The sequence below is a fragment of the Montipora capricornis genome, chromosome 14 (assembly GCF_036669925.1).
Source record: "Montipora capricornis isolate CH-2021 chromosome 14, ASM3666992v2, whole genome shotgun sequence".
Lineage (NCBI taxonomy): Eukaryota > Metazoa > Cnidaria > Anthozoa > Scleractinia > Acroporidae > Montipora > Montipora capricornis.
Genome location: NC_090896.1, coordinates 34670081 through 34686588, shown reverse-complemented (window position 1 = coordinate 34686588; position 16508 = coordinate 34670081). Strand labels below are relative to the sequence as shown.

The 16508-nt window shown below is 41.5% G+C and overlaps 2 protein-coding genes and 1 pseudogene across 2 annotated transcripts; 2 read left to right on the top strand and 1 right to left on the bottom strand.

The window, feature by feature from the left end:
- Window positions 1-2961: 2961 nt before the first annotated feature.
- LOC138031913 (uncharacterized) lies at window positions 2962-6606 on the bottom strand (annotated as a pseudogene).
- Window positions 5160-14763, top strand: LOC138033010 (uncharacterized). The gene is made up of 4 exons (XM_068880743.1): window positions 5160-5353; window positions 7862-7955; window positions 13446-13808; window positions 14159-14763. Exons 2-4 carry the CDS (start codon window positions 7948-7950, stop codon window positions 14178-14180), a joined length of 393 nt encoding a protein of 130 aa, XP_068736844.1. The 5' UTR covers window positions 5160-5353; window positions 7862-7947; the 3' UTR covers window positions 14181-14763.
- On the top strand, window positions 14304-15963 carry LOC138031912 (BICD family-like cargo adapter 2). The gene is made up of 2 exons (XM_068879520.1): window positions 14304-14321; window positions 15121-15963. Exons 1-2 carry the CDS (start codon window positions 14304-14306, stop codon window positions 15961-15963), a joined length of 861 nt encoding a protein of 286 aa, XP_068735621.1.
- The last annotated feature ends 545 nt before the right edge of the window (window positions 15964-16508 follow it).

The window sequence follows — 16508 nt, the reverse complement described above, 5'->3', positions numbered from 1 at the left end:
AGAAACATGCCTACAATTTTCGTCAAAATCATAAAAGTCAGCTAAGGTATCTAAGGAAGGCAAGAGAAATAATAAGGTGGTTAGTGTTAGTGAGGTCTACTTAGACTTCTTATGAAAGGCATGCAGGAAACAGTGGTAGAGGATAATTTTTTCAGGCTCCCAAGTTCTTTCTAAATCTGGGTAATTTGCTGATTTGACGAGGTACTGGGGTTTGCCATGTCTGTGTGTGATAGACATCTGGATCGTTGAACAGATGTGGAGAATCAACTGGGCAGGGTCATTAGGACTTTTGCTCGTGTCAGTAGGTCGCCAGTGCTTGCTCGTCATTATTCACAACAGGGTCTGTCTGTGTCAGCTGGTGCACTGCTGTTAGAAGGAAGATTGGTTGTCAGTCACGTAGGTACCCAAAGGTTTCTTTATTGAGAATGTAAGAGAGATGTGTGTTGTATGCCTCTGTTGTGTATCCGCCCAACCACCCCTGTGGTAGCACAAATATATAGCAAAAAGAACATTGGGAAAGACAGGGAGCCAATGAGGTAGAGGTGATGTCATCACAGACCAATGAGAAACCACTGACGTCAGTTTTCATTAAACGTAGTTGGAAAACAGGGCAACACTGGTTTGTCTTGTAGTTATTCGGTTATAAGGCGCACGGTTTTTTGAAGAAAAATCTGTCTTTGGGTGACAAGTTAGTGGTAAAATTGGGCTGCTTCTTATAGTCAAGTATTTTCGTGCAACAAAATCTTAAGATCACAATTTGAGAAGAACTTGCAGTTTAAACAACACAAGAAAAGGACACTAGTTGTCTATTAAAAAAGAATAGTGCTTTTAGAGACCTTAAGAACGCTAAACGACTTCAAGAGAAAAGCAAACAAACGGAAATTTGCAGACGTGCTTAAAAGCACGTGCTCAGTAATGTGATACCCAAGACAACAATACAATCATTCAAACCTTGTTTCGAATTCCGGGAATCGTGTTTGTCGCTCATATGAAAAGTTTCTGCTCTGAACAAACAGTGTGGAGATAAAACATACCTTCTTCGTTCATCCAGCCTTTCTTGTGCTTTGAAATTTGCATTCTTGGTGGCATGTTGATATTCAGCTGTCAAACACCTCTGAATATGACTTTTGTGGGAGTTTTTCGGCTTTTGCTTGAAGTCTGAAGTCTGAAGTCTGAACGCTGACTATTTATTAAGTCGGAAGGTTCAAATAAACGTGTATGCGTTGTATGTTTATCATTTCAGGTGTGGACTTTTAGCTTTTTTTATGAATATCATTAAATGCGTGACTTTTTCACTTTGTTTATGTTAACAAAACGAGTTCGCATGCCAATTGTGTAACGATAATTGTTCTCAAATCATCACATCCTGTTGATGACTCTCAATTTTTTGGTGCATCTTATAAACGAGTATTTTCGTGTAATTTTCAGTTTGAGAACTTAGCTTGATTAAATTGCTAAGTTTGGGGTGCGTCTTATAACCGAGTGTGCCTTATAACCGAATAACTACGGTAACCTGAACTTGTCTGGGCATGGTAATACCGCTTTTAAAATGGCGCGATACAATCCGTCTTCATCCTTAGGCAACAAAGTAATATTTTTGCACTTGAAATCAAATAACCATCATCGCAGATGCATAAACTACAACTCGAGGAAAGTGGTCATCTTACTATACTTTAAAGATTCACTTGCAGTTCGTCTTACTAACTAGTAATAGCTATCGCTGAGTGCCAACGAAAGAGTCAATTCAATACATAGTTTGCAGATTTGCATCAGATCTCAAACTCAACTTTTCTAGTTAACAATAGTGCAACATAAGAAATTGCACACTTTGTATGTCCAACAACAATGTAGATGTCAACGTGTTTTGCAGTAATATGGAAAGTACTGCTGTAATTTTTGAACGGCCGTAATTTTAACAGGAATATACAATAATAAAGTTGAATAAAAGCTGTGTCATGTACAAGATCGGCAGAGCATTTTCAGACTTTTCAGTGTGAAACATGTAATGGGGAATCAAACTCTCTCACACATAAGAGTTGCTTCACTTGTAGAATTTTTATTTTGCAAGATACAGCCATGAATTATGAGTCAAATTGATCATTGAATTGTGTACTTTGTAGACAACATATTGCTTTTGAAAATTACATTGTTCACAACTCAAGGGTTACAAAATGAAAAACAAACTTCTCTACTCACGGCTGAAATCCGAATTTGACAGCAGCGGCCGATAAAAACACATATGCCGATTTAGTTTTGAGATCGTTCACTCAATGGGTTCAAAAACAAATATTAAAGAAGACTCAAAGCAAGTGTACATAACACAATGGTCAGGGAAATGTGAAAAAATGTTTTTTCTCTCACCTCCAAACACAAGATCATCAATTGTCGCGTGCATCATTCAACTTTGTCTAATGACATCACACATCAAACACACACTTTCATTGGTCCCTACTAAAATCTCTACCTTACACTACATACACTTACCTTACACTTTTCACAACACGATTGAGAATTTTCAATAACTTTGTGTGGCATTATCCCCGCAAGCTTTGCGGGTTCGCTCGGCTTGCTCGTTGGCAATAAATAAATCTACTTGATACACTTTGTTACTTAGATAAACATTGGGAAGAGTCAATAGTATTGTCAACTTCATGCCTTAAAGAGGCTGCAAAGTTATCTAGCTCTGGAAATGGGTTGATATTACATGTTGTGATGACTTCTTTTACTATTTTATCAACAGCTGTCAATCCTTTTCTCACTTCCTTTCTCCGTGCTTCTGCTTTAATTCGATTCCTCTGTATTTCCACTAGACGTTCTTGGGCTGTGTTGAAGAGGATTGATTTAACCCTGTCCTTGTCGTCCTCAGTGGTGACCCTGTCATAAAAAATTAAGGAATCAGTCAAGAAAAACAGAAAAATAAACCCGACCATCATTTGTAAGGAAAAATGGAGGACTGGCTTTTTATGTGAGATTCCGATGAAATTCAATACATGCTTTGATCTGTGCTAAGGTGGTCAAGTGGCGATCGGTCTGGCGCAGAGGTACACTGTGGTAGCCGTTCCAGGCATCCGTGACTGTTTTCCATGTGTCTTTGGGGATACGACGTGCCAGGTGGAAGGGTGTCTCCGTAGCGAATGTCTCACGTTTGCAAAATTTGTTTAGTGGGGAGAGATCTACTGTGCGGCGGGGGGAGCCATCATGCTTTCGTGTGATAACCATGCGGTGGCACCACGTCACGGGTTCGCCATATTGCGCGCGTTCTATGACACCAAGAGCCTCGTCGCGTAGGAGATCTTCGTACACTCGTTGCTGCCAGTGTAGGAGCACTGGGGCCGGGGTGTGGCTTGCTTTTGGGGTGGCAGTAGGTTCAACGTGAATCTCAATCGGTAGCCCCTCCATGCTCGGTAATGCCCGGTGCGGGCACGTGTTAAATGTTGAGGAGGCGTATCTGTCAAGTAACCACGCTTTCATTCGTCTGTTGTTTTCTGGAGTGCAGGGGAACGGCAACTCGGAGGGACGTGGTGGTGAAGCGTCACGTTGAGGGCATGAGCACGTGGTGTCATGTGGGTCACTTGTGGCGGTGCAGCCACCATTAATAGACCGCACAGCATTAATGAGAGGTGGCATACGGTTGGTATCCACGGCGTCAGAGTGTCTGGTGTGGCACCCCTCCTTAGGCATGTTCGCCGTTGTGAGTGATGCGAAGTCCTTGGAGAGGATGCCAAGGTTGAGCAACGAGTCGTATGACAAGTACATGGCTTGGACGGAGCATCTGACGTAAACCATGGAGCGGCACGAGGTCACCTCACCATTGTGGAGCTTCGTGGTGAGCTTGGCGAAGAATGCGCCCTCGATAGAAATGGGAGAGCGGTTGGCGGCTGACAAGCCAAGACGAACGGGTAGTAGGTCGTCGCGCGAGAACCCGCACGCTAAGAAGTCTTTCATCGACCACAAGTCAGATTGTGCGCCAGTGTCGGCGATGGCTGAGGTCTCTGCATGAGTGTTTGAGGTGCGGTTGGGCGTACGATATCTGGCCTGGGCTGAGGTGTCAATGGAGATAGTGATTGGGACTCTGGGGTGGTCTCTGAGGTGTGCCCGTGTCCACTCGCCCTTAGTAAAGATGTGGTGGTCAAGTGTTACTGGTGCACATCTACCGACGATGCCATGTCTGGCTGGAACATGTTTGCGGCGACGTCGCCGGCGGGCAGTGCCGGAAGTAAATGAGGCAACTTGGGATATCGGGTCTGATTCGACGGCCTGACTGGTGGGCGGGGGGGGCTGGGGGCGTAAGCTGTAGGCGCTTCCTGCGGCGGCGAACCCTATAGCAATTGAGGCACACTGTATGGGGTTTGGTGTTCCAGCCCCGGGTCCCCTCCGTAAAAATCTTGAAGAGGTTTTTGCAATCTGGGCATGCCACTTGTTTGGCCTGATCTGCTCGAGACGGGGTTTCCGAAGGGGGCTCTTTCGGTGGTTCCTGTTAGCGCTTGAATGACGAGACAGCAGACAGGGTTGATGACGGGAGGGCGTTCCGTGCCATCTCCTTGTTTTCCACCAGGGCAATGACGTCATTAACGGGGGTCTGAAGAACATTCTTGGTCCCAAGAACTTCACGGCAGATGTCTGGGTCGGATATCCCATTAAGGAGGACATCTCTTATGACATGGCCTGTGTAGTCGACGTTTTTCTCACATTCACACCGTGTACTAAAGGCACAGGTTTCGGCTTTCCCACGAATCCTTGCTGTAAATGCGCGGAACGGTTCGTCCCTTTCCTGACGTAGTTGCAGTAGCTCGGTGCGTAGGACACCAGTTGCAACTGGTATTACTCCGAGGGAACGCATGGCAGCAAGCAGGTCTGGTAGAGTGTTGGAAGCGGCATGTGGGTTGGCTTTTAGGAGACTGTCACCAAGCTCATTTTCTGGACATTGAAACAACTGGGAGGGTGCAGATTGATCATCGATGCCCAAACCAGTACGGAAAACTTCCCAGCGGCGTTTGAACACGTTCCATTCCACTGTCGAGACGCCAATGTTTACTTTGGGCCGTTCGAGTTTTGGACCACGAAGGACCAGTTGTGTTAGGCAATGTGCACTGATGGGCCAAGCCGTGGTTTGCCAGGAGAGCAATGACGAGGGCCTCGGAGATGTCATCGGTCTTGAAATCGCACGTGGGGATTGTACAAGCGATGACTACAATGGTTCCTTCATGAAGAAACAGCCTTCTCGATGAACAAAATTAACTTTAATGCCAACGATGAGGGAACCATTCTACAATCGAATAGGAACGCAAAAATGACAATACAATACAAGTGGACTTAACTAGTAAAATGAAGACACTTACAAGAACTCCGTAAGGTGAGAAATGACAAGCAAGTCCTTAAGATAGTTCGCAGAGTCTTAAGAAACACAAAACATGGCCGACTCGTTTGGCCGAGAATATGATTCCCCTTCAGCGGGTTTACTGAAGAAGAGTCCTGTTATCATGTTGGCTGGCGCGAAACTCTGCAAAGGAAGTCAGGAAAAATGTTTTTGCATTAGTAAAGCTTCAACAAAACCATTGTTCGATTTAAGAATTGAAGAATGAAAACGTTTGTTTCTTAAATTCAATGATAATTTTAAAAAGCTGTTAGCGAATGTACAAGCAGAGATGATGCCTTTGTACGTTTGAAAATGTTGCTTTTGAATTCAATGATAACGATAATACTAATGAGACTAAAAATTGTAGGGCATTTTTCATTCATCGTCTTCATTCATTATTTTGGCCAAAGTGACAATTAGTTCTTCTTCTTCACAGTCAAGGGCTTGATATCCGTGCTGATAGGTGATCACCAAGCCAAGCCTAACAGGCTTATAAAATACCAGCTTGTAATCTTTGTGGGCTTCTTTGGTCCACACTTGATCTTCTTTAGGAGCGCGGACGATTTTGTGTGTCTGTGTGCCACAGATTTTGCATGGTGAATTGCAATTCATTTAAAGTGTTTTCACGCAACATTTTGTAATTGAGTTGCTTCATCCTCTCTACGGTCATTGAAAATCTTCCCTTTCTCACACGATAGCTGTAAGTCTTGTGTCTTCCCGAGCAAGACTCGGTGATGAAATCCCCCATTGGTTAATTCATCCCCCAAATAATCGCCCAGCACAGGATCTACTTCTTTGAGGGAATGGACGATGATCACACTGTCTGTGTCAAAAGACGAGACCGTTTGTTCAATGGTTCCAGGGCTTCATGAAGCCGCAAGTGTGCGGAGCAAGGCAGTAAAAAAGGCACAAAGATGTTCAGATTGGGAGAGACATTTTTCTTCCTCACGATGGACTTCCATGCATTGTTCATAGATACAGCTGACGTATCGGGCATCATGCCAATCAGAATCTATGAACTGGCAGAAGGCTTGAGGCTCTATTAATTCTTTCACTTGCAGTTTGTTGACTTGCTGTCCAAGTTTCCACTGTGTCAAATTTAACATCAGTTTAGCCAGGGAATGCTGTCCAGGGTTCACAGCAATCTTCTCATACTCTAATGCAATATCTCCTTTTACTTGGAACTGGGCAAGGTAGAGTTGTTTGTTTTCCTCCGTGTTGTACCATGTGGACCAGTTGGAAGCTTCCATTCTCAGTTTGAGCCAGTAGTTGACAATTAATTATTCATGAGGGCAACAGCCAATAACTTAGGCATATTTAAGTTACATGCATGAACCCTGATACCCAGTGAACACTCAAATGAAAATTTTAAGGGTTTTGATTTGAGATCAATAATTAATACATGGTTAACAACAATTCCAAAAATTCATATGTTGCCTGTTTTAGACTTGCTGTTTTTTCGTTTTTTGCTTATTACTCCGTAACAGCGTAATACCGTTTTTTTCTTTTCTTCACTTCGCAACAGCGTCATACCCTTTTTTGTTTCTTTTCACTTGCAACCTTTTTTTATCAGCCACTTGGTTAGGGAGGGGAGGGAGACAACGGAAAGGGCAGCAATGGGATTTTCCTTCCTTTGCTTTACGGAGTCTTCAGTGTCGTGAGTTTTTAAACGTCTCTTCGATCCATGAAATGTACCAAATGTACGAACAGGGGTACATGTCTGTCCTTTTGCTTTTCCGGCTTAAAATGTCCATCGTAATAGCGTAGTAATGTGCTGTTGAACAATCACATATTGGCGTAGTTGTGTAATTTGAAAAACATCGAGCTTGACAAAGCCCGTACATTTACTCTGTAAGATGTTCATCATAACAGGCTACGTGCACGTTGTTGGTTAACAAAAGCGTAATATCGTGTTCACACACTCGTACATCGTGCATCTTTTGCGTATATCGTGCAAAGTGGATCGTACATCATGCGTTGCTAAAGAAGTATCGTGTATAGCGGATGGTGTGGATCATGCGTCGAGAAAGAGGTATCGTGTATAATGCATCGTGCATCGTGTCTCAATTGAAGGATAGCTGTCGGGCAAATCTGTATTGTTTATCGTATTTTTCTGACATGCATGTAAATCTAGCGTGCAAATTTATAAATTAGCTTTTACTGTATATCGCATTTGAGGACCTGTAGGGAAAATTATGTAGGACATTTTCCTTAAATATGTCCTGCCTTTGTTTCGTGACAATCGTTTATTAAAGATAATTGCTTGTCCTTAAAAGTCGTGAGCTACAATATTTACTGCGGAAAAATCGGCCTGAATAGAAAAAACATATTGGGTAGAAGTAGACTTGTGGCTGGCAGCCGTATTTGCAGTGCACTTAGAGTTATTATTTGTTGTTTAGGTTCATTGAAATGTAATGATTTTGCCCCCAGGCCAGGCTGAACGCATGCAAATGTCTGATTACTTAAAATGCTTCTAAATAGCTGATGTCTCACTTCTTTTTCTAGTTTCTGAACCTTCCGAAGCAAGCTGTTAATAAACGGCGAAGGTGAGACTGAAAGTGTGGGATAAAAAATTCAGTGGTTTGAAGTATATGCAAAGGTAATGACATCTTAGTAGGTGAAGCATAAACTTGAAAACTCCGGATATCTGTCACAGGGATCATTTCAAGAGCTCTGAGCGAACCATTGTTCATTTCGCGGTGTTGCCATGACATCATTGATTACGGAAAACGATTGTGCTGTTGTTTATCACCGTGTTTACGCAAAATAGATACCAACCCACGATCACGCTCCCTACTAAGCGGCAAAAAAAAAAAAGAACGCCAAGCACAAGCCATCGCCGAAGTAGGGGTCTTGACATCCCCAAACAGGTAGAGCCCTCTGCTTTATGACATATGTCTGACCCAGAAACTGTTTGACACTTTTCTTAGGTCAGGGGCACCCAACTGGAATATAGTTCAAAACCACTTAAACATAGCATTGTCAAACGTATTTTAGTATTTAAGCGGTAGCTATAGGCATATTTTTATCCCCTAAAAATTTTCTATCTGTTCGGATTTCCTAGCTGAAAGACTAGTGATCCGAAAATTATAGGGATCAAAACGGACCTTTTCGAAAATTTCCGCCAGAAAAAAGGCTCCCGAAAAATTTAGGTGACCTTTTTAGGGTAAAAATCTGTTTAAAATGGGCAATTATACCATTTTTCAGATGTTCGAAAATCCTAGGACAGGCAGGCAAGCAAGATATTTTACAAAAAATGCTCCAAAAATTCTAGTTCTCAAATCGTCTTCCGAACACATATTTTCCGAAAATTGACGTTGGGTGCCCCTGTTAGGTGTGCACATAAATCGATAAATATGCAATTCTGTTTGGTTTCTCAACCCACTACCGGTAGTAACAAGTGGTGATATGATCCAGGCACTAACTTTTGTCATTTTTCAGATATTTTAATGATATGTTTGTGTTCACGTTTATGGGGAATGAACCTATCATTAAAGACCCATTAACACTTTCACTTGTCAAATGATTTCTGTCCTTAACTTGTGTGATATCTTTTACTCGTAACTTACTAACACTATCCAACTAGCAAATATCAAACAATATAATACACATTAAAATAACTTGGTAAAATACAATAAAATGCAGCGCCCTTTTTTGTCTCTTTGGTAAAGTGATCTACTTTGTCTGCTTTGCCTTTGTTCGTTTCTGCCCCCTTATATAATTGTTGACACCTTCGCAAGCCTCTGACCATTTCTTCTTTTTATCTTCTTCCTCCAGACATGGGTAAATTTCAAAAAAATACTGTTTTTTTTTCTATTCTAACGGGGTCTAAAGGTTCCTTTCCCTTTGCCCCGCTAACATTTTTGTTTTTTATCTCTTCGTCCTTAAAAAGCTTTTTGAATAGCTGAACAGCGAATTTCGTCTCTGAGAAAGCTTTATCTTTTAACTTGACTAACGTATCCATATCGATGTCAATTACTTTTGAAAATTCACCCATTTCAGAGTGAGCTGCAGATGCCACGCAATCCCTTAAATCGTTCGTGTTTATGGTTACAATTTGATTTCCTTGGTGGGGTTGTTCAGGGAGATCAAAGGAAAAAACGGGGCTCACATTTTGGTGGGAAACGTTCTGGCTACATTCCAGAGATATCTCCAGCTGGGGTTGTCTAGGTATGCCCGGGGTATACATGGTCAATGACGCTTCATGTTTTTTTGGAGACATCATGGGGGGTCAAATTAAGAACCGGGTTTACGATTGAGAATAGATCTTCGATGCTTCGCATCATTTCGCGTTGGGATCTTTCAATCGAATTAATTTGATGAGGATCTCATTTGTCACGGCGAGGCTCTGATGTAACAGTGTCATAACATGACTATTTGAAACATCAACCATCGCGCTTTCACTGTTTGTTTCATCAGCCTTTTCGCTTGCTTCAACGATTCTGTCCACCGTAGTTTTAATTTCTTTCTCACTCTCCTGTTCCGAGCCCGAGTCTTCAAACATGGCCGTGACTCTTCTTTTGTTATTCTGGTCGTCAATGTTCCGTGCTTGATGCTGCGAAGTAAGAACACGTTATGATATTAAAACCTAATGAAAAACAAACTTATCCCCCTCAAGTTGACAGCTGATGATGGCAATTTTACTTCCCGCAAGCCTAGCCACAAACGAAATTTATTCTTTGGAGATCTGGGGTCCCAATACCGTTTTAATCATCACATCACGTATTCTTATTCCGGAATAGGGTCAATCGAACATGCCCTAAGTGAATGATCATGACACGCGTACACACAGTCGTATCGCCCGTGGGAAACCTGAACCCTTACAATGCGCTCTCGTAATTAGCGTTTTTAGGTACTCGTCCGTAATGTAGCCCCCTAACATAACGAAAAATAAAAAGCGAAATACATGAAATCTTTTTACAGGGTGATGTTTTATTTCTGCCGCCAATAAATAGGACCTTTACGGAAGTTAGCCGTAGTTAACAACAATAGGGAGTTTAAGAAACGACGACGGCTACGGCAACAACAACGCCAAAAAGCAGTAATATTATTGGTTAAAAGAACCAAAATGATCGTGCTGCAAGCGCGGCACGCTTTTTTCAACATTTCTCCTCCGTACTCGTCAAAATTACTATGTGAAGTTACCAAATTTAAGGTTTTGACGACAACGTGGACAAACTAGCTACAGTGAGTCTTTCAGTCTCGCTCTTTACTTCAAATCCGTCCGTACTAATCCAGTGACAGGCCACTTAATAGAAACAAGATTGAATAATCCCGAAATGCTTAGAATATCTCAAAGTTATATTTTGAAGTGACGTTTTCGTCACCGTAGCCGTCATGCTTTCTCAAACTCCCTAATAATCTGTACACTACTGTTAGTGAGAAAAACGAGCAATTACCTTTACCGGAGGTTTTGGAATATGCTGTGACGTATCCTCGTCCCTTTGGATACTTGCAACCATTTTGAAGGACTTGGGATCTTTCAAAAACTCTCTTTCCTTTTCGAGAAGAACCGTTGCATCATCTGTTGAGAGCAAAGAATAAGGACGGATGAAAATCTACCTTTTGGACAAATGCATATAAATGTATTGGAAAAAAAATAAAACTCTGTAATCAAAAACTCAGAATACTACATTGTACACATGGCACATGTATTGAGAAAAAGGTGACCGAGAAAGAATGAAATGAGCTTACCATGTAAGTACAAAATCTGGCAGCTGTGTAGATCGTTTTCATCGTTCCACCACGCCTGGACCTCTTTGCCAACTGCAATTTCACTTCGCTCATTTTTTATCTTCGAAACAGCGAGGCGGCTTACTCTTCCATCTTTCCACTGAAGTAGAGCCTTTGACGGGAGTTTTGTTTACTGACGACAAGACATATTAATCCTTTTTTCGACCCAGCGAGTTGAAGATAAAATGCATTTCGGGTGTTATGTTTCTGTACTTTTACACCTTAAAATATGTGCCTTGCCGACCATTACTGACGTGTCAAGTCAGAGCAGTAAAATGTGATCCAACAACTCCGGATTCGGCATCCACGCCAAAAATTCCCACCCCTATATCCGCTGTTTTAGTGTCCCTCCCGTAAATGACAATGATTTTGGTTAAGTTTTTATTCTAATCTTTTCAAGTTACATACGAGTGTCCAAGCTTGACGTACAAGTTTTTAAATGGTCCCATATTCAGTGTAGTGTCAATTTTACCACCCATTTCCAGCATTTCAGCTGCTACCAAGAACACTACAAACATCACCACATACTTAAAAGTGTAATTGGAGGCAATCATCTTTTCATATGAGCGTGATCTGATTGTTACTTGACACACGTTTTATTTTAGGATAGCTTCGATAAGCATTTCAAACAATAAACACTTCTGCTGCTAATTATTTACCATGCACTTTCGGAAAAAGGTTTAATCCTTTCCGCTTCTTGTGTACGTGATGGGTGGGGGGTGAAAATCTAAAGTAAGATTTTTCAATAAAATATATGATGTTTTTGCAAAAGGCACGTGTGGAAAGTTGCAATACTGTATTTACTCAATTAAATGCCGCGGCGTTTGTTCAAGGACGACGTTTATTTAAATCATTTACAACAATTAAGGTGGTTCCTTTTAAGAATATTATGGAAAACAGCAACATCTTCAAAGTTCCAGAGGAAGGTTGGCTTCGTTATGCCGGCAAAATTCTTGGCCTCAACAATGCAACTGCACATTGGGAAAATTCTGAAGAAAGAGCTTCAAAGTATGGCCACTTCGAACTTAAAAAACAGCTTCATACAATAAAATACATTTCCAAGAATAGTTTAGATCACCGAGTTGTAATGTGTATTTTTCTGATTGGGTGCGGCGTTTATTTGAAGGCCGCGTTTATTGGTACTTTTCCTTCCATCTGCGGTTAATCGAGTAAATATGGTATGTGCTGGTAATGGCGGCTTTCTCAATCCGACTTAAAGAAGCGGTGGTCGAGAACTTTGTTGACCAAGAGCATCTCCTCAAGAGCTTGAACTGTGACCTTCAGCACTGAAATAAAGGTAATTAGGAAAACTGAATACCACTGTTGCAACAGTACTACTATTCATTTGACAGTAGTTCTGCCTGTATGGGGCCACTCAATTGGCAAAAATATAAGTTATAAATTCCTACCTTGGTAAGTGTTAAAGAACTGTGCCCTAAAAGGATGCCTTTTCGTATCGTGTGGATCTGTTGGTTCGTGCTCTGCATACAAGGTCATTGCACCCTCTAGATCGCGAACGCCTTCCTTTAGGTGTTTGAGGGCATCCAAAGCCTCGTCCACCGGTCGCAATTCATCTTCTGACGAACTATCGTGCCAGTTCTCTTTCGCTGCAAGATCCATGTTTCCCGTGTCGTCAGATAGTTCATATGGTATGTTCTTTAAATCGCTCGTGGAAATTGTTCATGGATGAACGTGATGTGGAAAAAGGTTTTGGTGAAAGGTCTTACTTAATCGCATGACAGGTCGAATTCCTGACCGGAATTGATGTTAATGCACAAGCATTATTCCCACTGACACAATTATAAATAGGGTCGTGCCCTATACACTTCGTAAACGACTTGCATGAAAAAGTTCAAATAGTCAGTTGTGACTGTATTAAGAGGATTCCACTGTATAATTGAAGTGTTATATATTTAAATGAAATAAATTAATAACTTACTTTTCCAACTTCATTTGGAGAAACAAGTTATAATTGTGCAATTTTGAATTTATATACAGGAGAAAAGAACACATACCGTGCATTTTACCTTTTGACACACCCATCCGAAAAATTGGTTTTTGCCCTGAGCGGGACTCGAACCCACTTCTCCCTGTTTACTAGTCGGGCATGCTAAGCCATTACACCATCAAGGCTACCACGCTGGCAATGCAGCAGGTTAATGAGATGACTTAGCCGCGTGGGTATCCCTAGGGCCCAACTTTCCTTCACTTGAGTGTGTATCCCACACCTTTTATTTGCCTCGAAATTTGTAACTTTCATGTGTTCTAAACCCTGTCTGGGGTTTTAGAGGCAAGGATAAAAATACACTGTGTATGAAATATGTTAATCTACTTATTTTTTTCGTTCATGTTTTAGAGTTAAAAATCTAAAGGAGACAGAGAATTGCTGCATTGGTGGAGCAGCCAAGAAACTGGTAGGGCTACCACAGGAGTTAGCGGAGAAGATTGACATGGAAGTTAATGGAGGCAACAAAGTTAAAGTGCTACGAATTGTCAAGAATGGACAAGTGTTTTACTCTAAGGAGTATACCAGAATGGTAAAGAGAAATGCCTATGTTGTCTTGTTTGCATGCGGCAAGGTTGGAGAGGTCGAGTATTTTGTGTGGGATAAGCAGTCTGGTATCACATTGGCAGTCTTTAGAGAAGTACAGCCGGACCTCCAGAATCCATTCTTATTTAGTGAGGCTGGTCATCACACATTAAGGATGAAGCAAGAAAGGTATAAATAAATTTGAATATTAGAAATTATAATGAAAGCAGTTGAAGTCATCATCAGAACTGACTTCTTCAAAGCTTGTCATTTTATACTACTAGTAAATTTTTATACCAGACCTACAAAACATAAAACAATTTTGTTGATAGCTGACTCAGAGAAGAACAACAAGTAAACTTCAGAGCTGTTATTAATGAAGTGTGACTTGCACTTTTCACTTGCATAAAAAGAAGTAATATTTCTTAGGAGGTCCAGTAACTGGGACATTTAAGAAGTTAAGTTATAAGAAGGATCTTAGTTTGTACACTTCTCACTACTAATAACAAGTCTTGTTTTAAAAAATATTTTCAAATCAGAGTTTCAAGTAAAACGAATTGAAGAAATCAAGGAAAAGGTGTTATTTCTCGATGGGAACGGTGACCACCTCTGTCTTGTCCGTGTGCCAAATGTGTGCAGATGATCCACAACTATTGAAACTCTGACAAAAAATGTTTTGTGAGAATGACAATAGCAAAACAAGTAATGGCAATCAGTCACAAAAACAGAGCAAGCAGCAATGAAGATTAGCGAAGTACCTGTAATTATTGTTACACATGTTGTGTACCAAGGAACAGTTGATGAATGTTTTATGAATTTGGCATCACAAACCCTTTAATGAACCTGGAATCCAAGAACACTTTGAGGATTGTAACTAGGTTAGATATGAGTACATTGCAGTAATTGGAATTTTTTGTTTAACATATTTGACTGCTGCTTAGGGAGGAAATGCATATTAATGTAAAAAATTACTGAAGGCTTAGTTTGAATAATAAATTTAGGAATTCCAAGTTCTGACAAAACTGGAATCTTCCTTTGCCAGAAATTCCCAGTAATTCCAAGCTTTTCAGATCAGAGGTTATTCGCATAATTGGGAATTTTTAAGAATTCCTAGGATTTCCTAGGAAAACTGGGAATTCATTTTGCAAGGGGAGCTCGGTTGTCACTCAGGTTAACTCCGAAAAGTCACAAAAAGCCGATCAAGACCAAGGGTACGAGATAACACTAAATACATACAAAGAAAACCTCACACGAGTGACCACTGAATGCAATCTCATCTCCGATGACAAAACAAAAAATAGAAGAGGAGTATGCACGTTATCAGGCCGAGTGCTACGAAGGATTTTTGGATTTGGGTGCAGAAATAGAGTGTCTTAATAATGATATTGAACAAACAAGAACTCGTAACAAGGAACTAGAATGAACGGACAAAGATCGAGAGTCTCTTTGTACAGAGGAAAAACTCTAGTATGAAGCCAATCAGCGGATTCTCCAAAATCAGGTAGGAGAATGTCAGAATCAACTGCATCTAGTCGAGCAGAACCTCGATCAAAAAACCAAAGAATATCATCAATTACTCAAAGAGCACGAAAAAACACAAATCGAATGGCAAAAACAAGTGGATTCGTTTAACATACAACTCGATGAAGCAACACCTAGCCGTCTCGCAGAGATCCGCTTGGAACGCGATCAGTTGACACGCAACACTAGCGAGTTGGAAGCTCGGTTGCGGCACTTGCAAGAGATTCACAAAGAAAAAGACCGATTGGCGTCTCTCAACGAACAACTGACAAGACAATTACAAGAACTTCGAGAGGCTCGAGTTGCCGATGGCCAGACCATGAAACAACTACAACGTCACGTGGCGCATCTCGAAAACGAACTAAGAACGGCTAATCTGTCCATGGAATACCAAGATGATGCACCACAGTTTGAAGAGGACTACTTCCAAGGTGCGTCAGAAACGTCTCGCCTACCCCAGATACCATCGATGCAAAATTCAAGAGAGATGGAAAAGCGCTTACAAGACCTGGGAAATTTGATTGCTAATAGAGAGTTAAAATTGATCCAACTCGACGAAAACGTACCTGACCACGAAAGTCACTTGTTGACTCTTGTAGAGCGCATAGAAGAAGCCGAAAGGATTTTAGCGGAATTGCATGACCAGTTGTATGGTTCACAGATTGATATCCATCCTGGTTCGTGGGACGAAGATCAGATTAGCAACGTCACCACGCCACCGACATCACCTCTGTTAGAAGAGATTACACTCGATCAATGGAAGGAGCGATTTCCGATGATGAAGCGCACATCACCCTACGACAATACAAAGCGTGGGTACTAGCATTCCAAGAAACTGAGGCTGTTCGTTGTAATTTTGAAAAACTCGATGGTCTCTTAGATCCACGCGCGAAATTCTGTCACCGCGAACATTTGAACAATATCGTGAGACAAACCATAGCTTTCGTTGTGGCCTTACGAAGTGAAACGCCAATAAATAACAAACGGCTTGTCAATGATTTGCGACAGTTCGATAACCTTCAGCGTCTCGCCATTCAAGCTGAGAAATACGCTCTCGACAAAACGTTTCGCTTGGCAACTGTGTGCGAGTTTGTTATTCTAGATATTCAACATATTCCGAACGAGGGTGCCGTTTTACAGAGGTACTGTGAATTGATCATAGAATTTGCAATGTCGGTGACATTTTCCTGGCGTACTTTCGCTATGCAACAGAGGCAGCGTTTGGTGGTCACTGAGTGTCTTCTCGCTGTGGACAACCCGACTGCCGTCGTCGTAAGATTCGAGGATTCCCCATTTCAGACCTTTCATAGGATCAAGTTGTTTAAGGGGTTGGCATCGCATTTGGTCGAAACGGGTCGAGGGGTAACT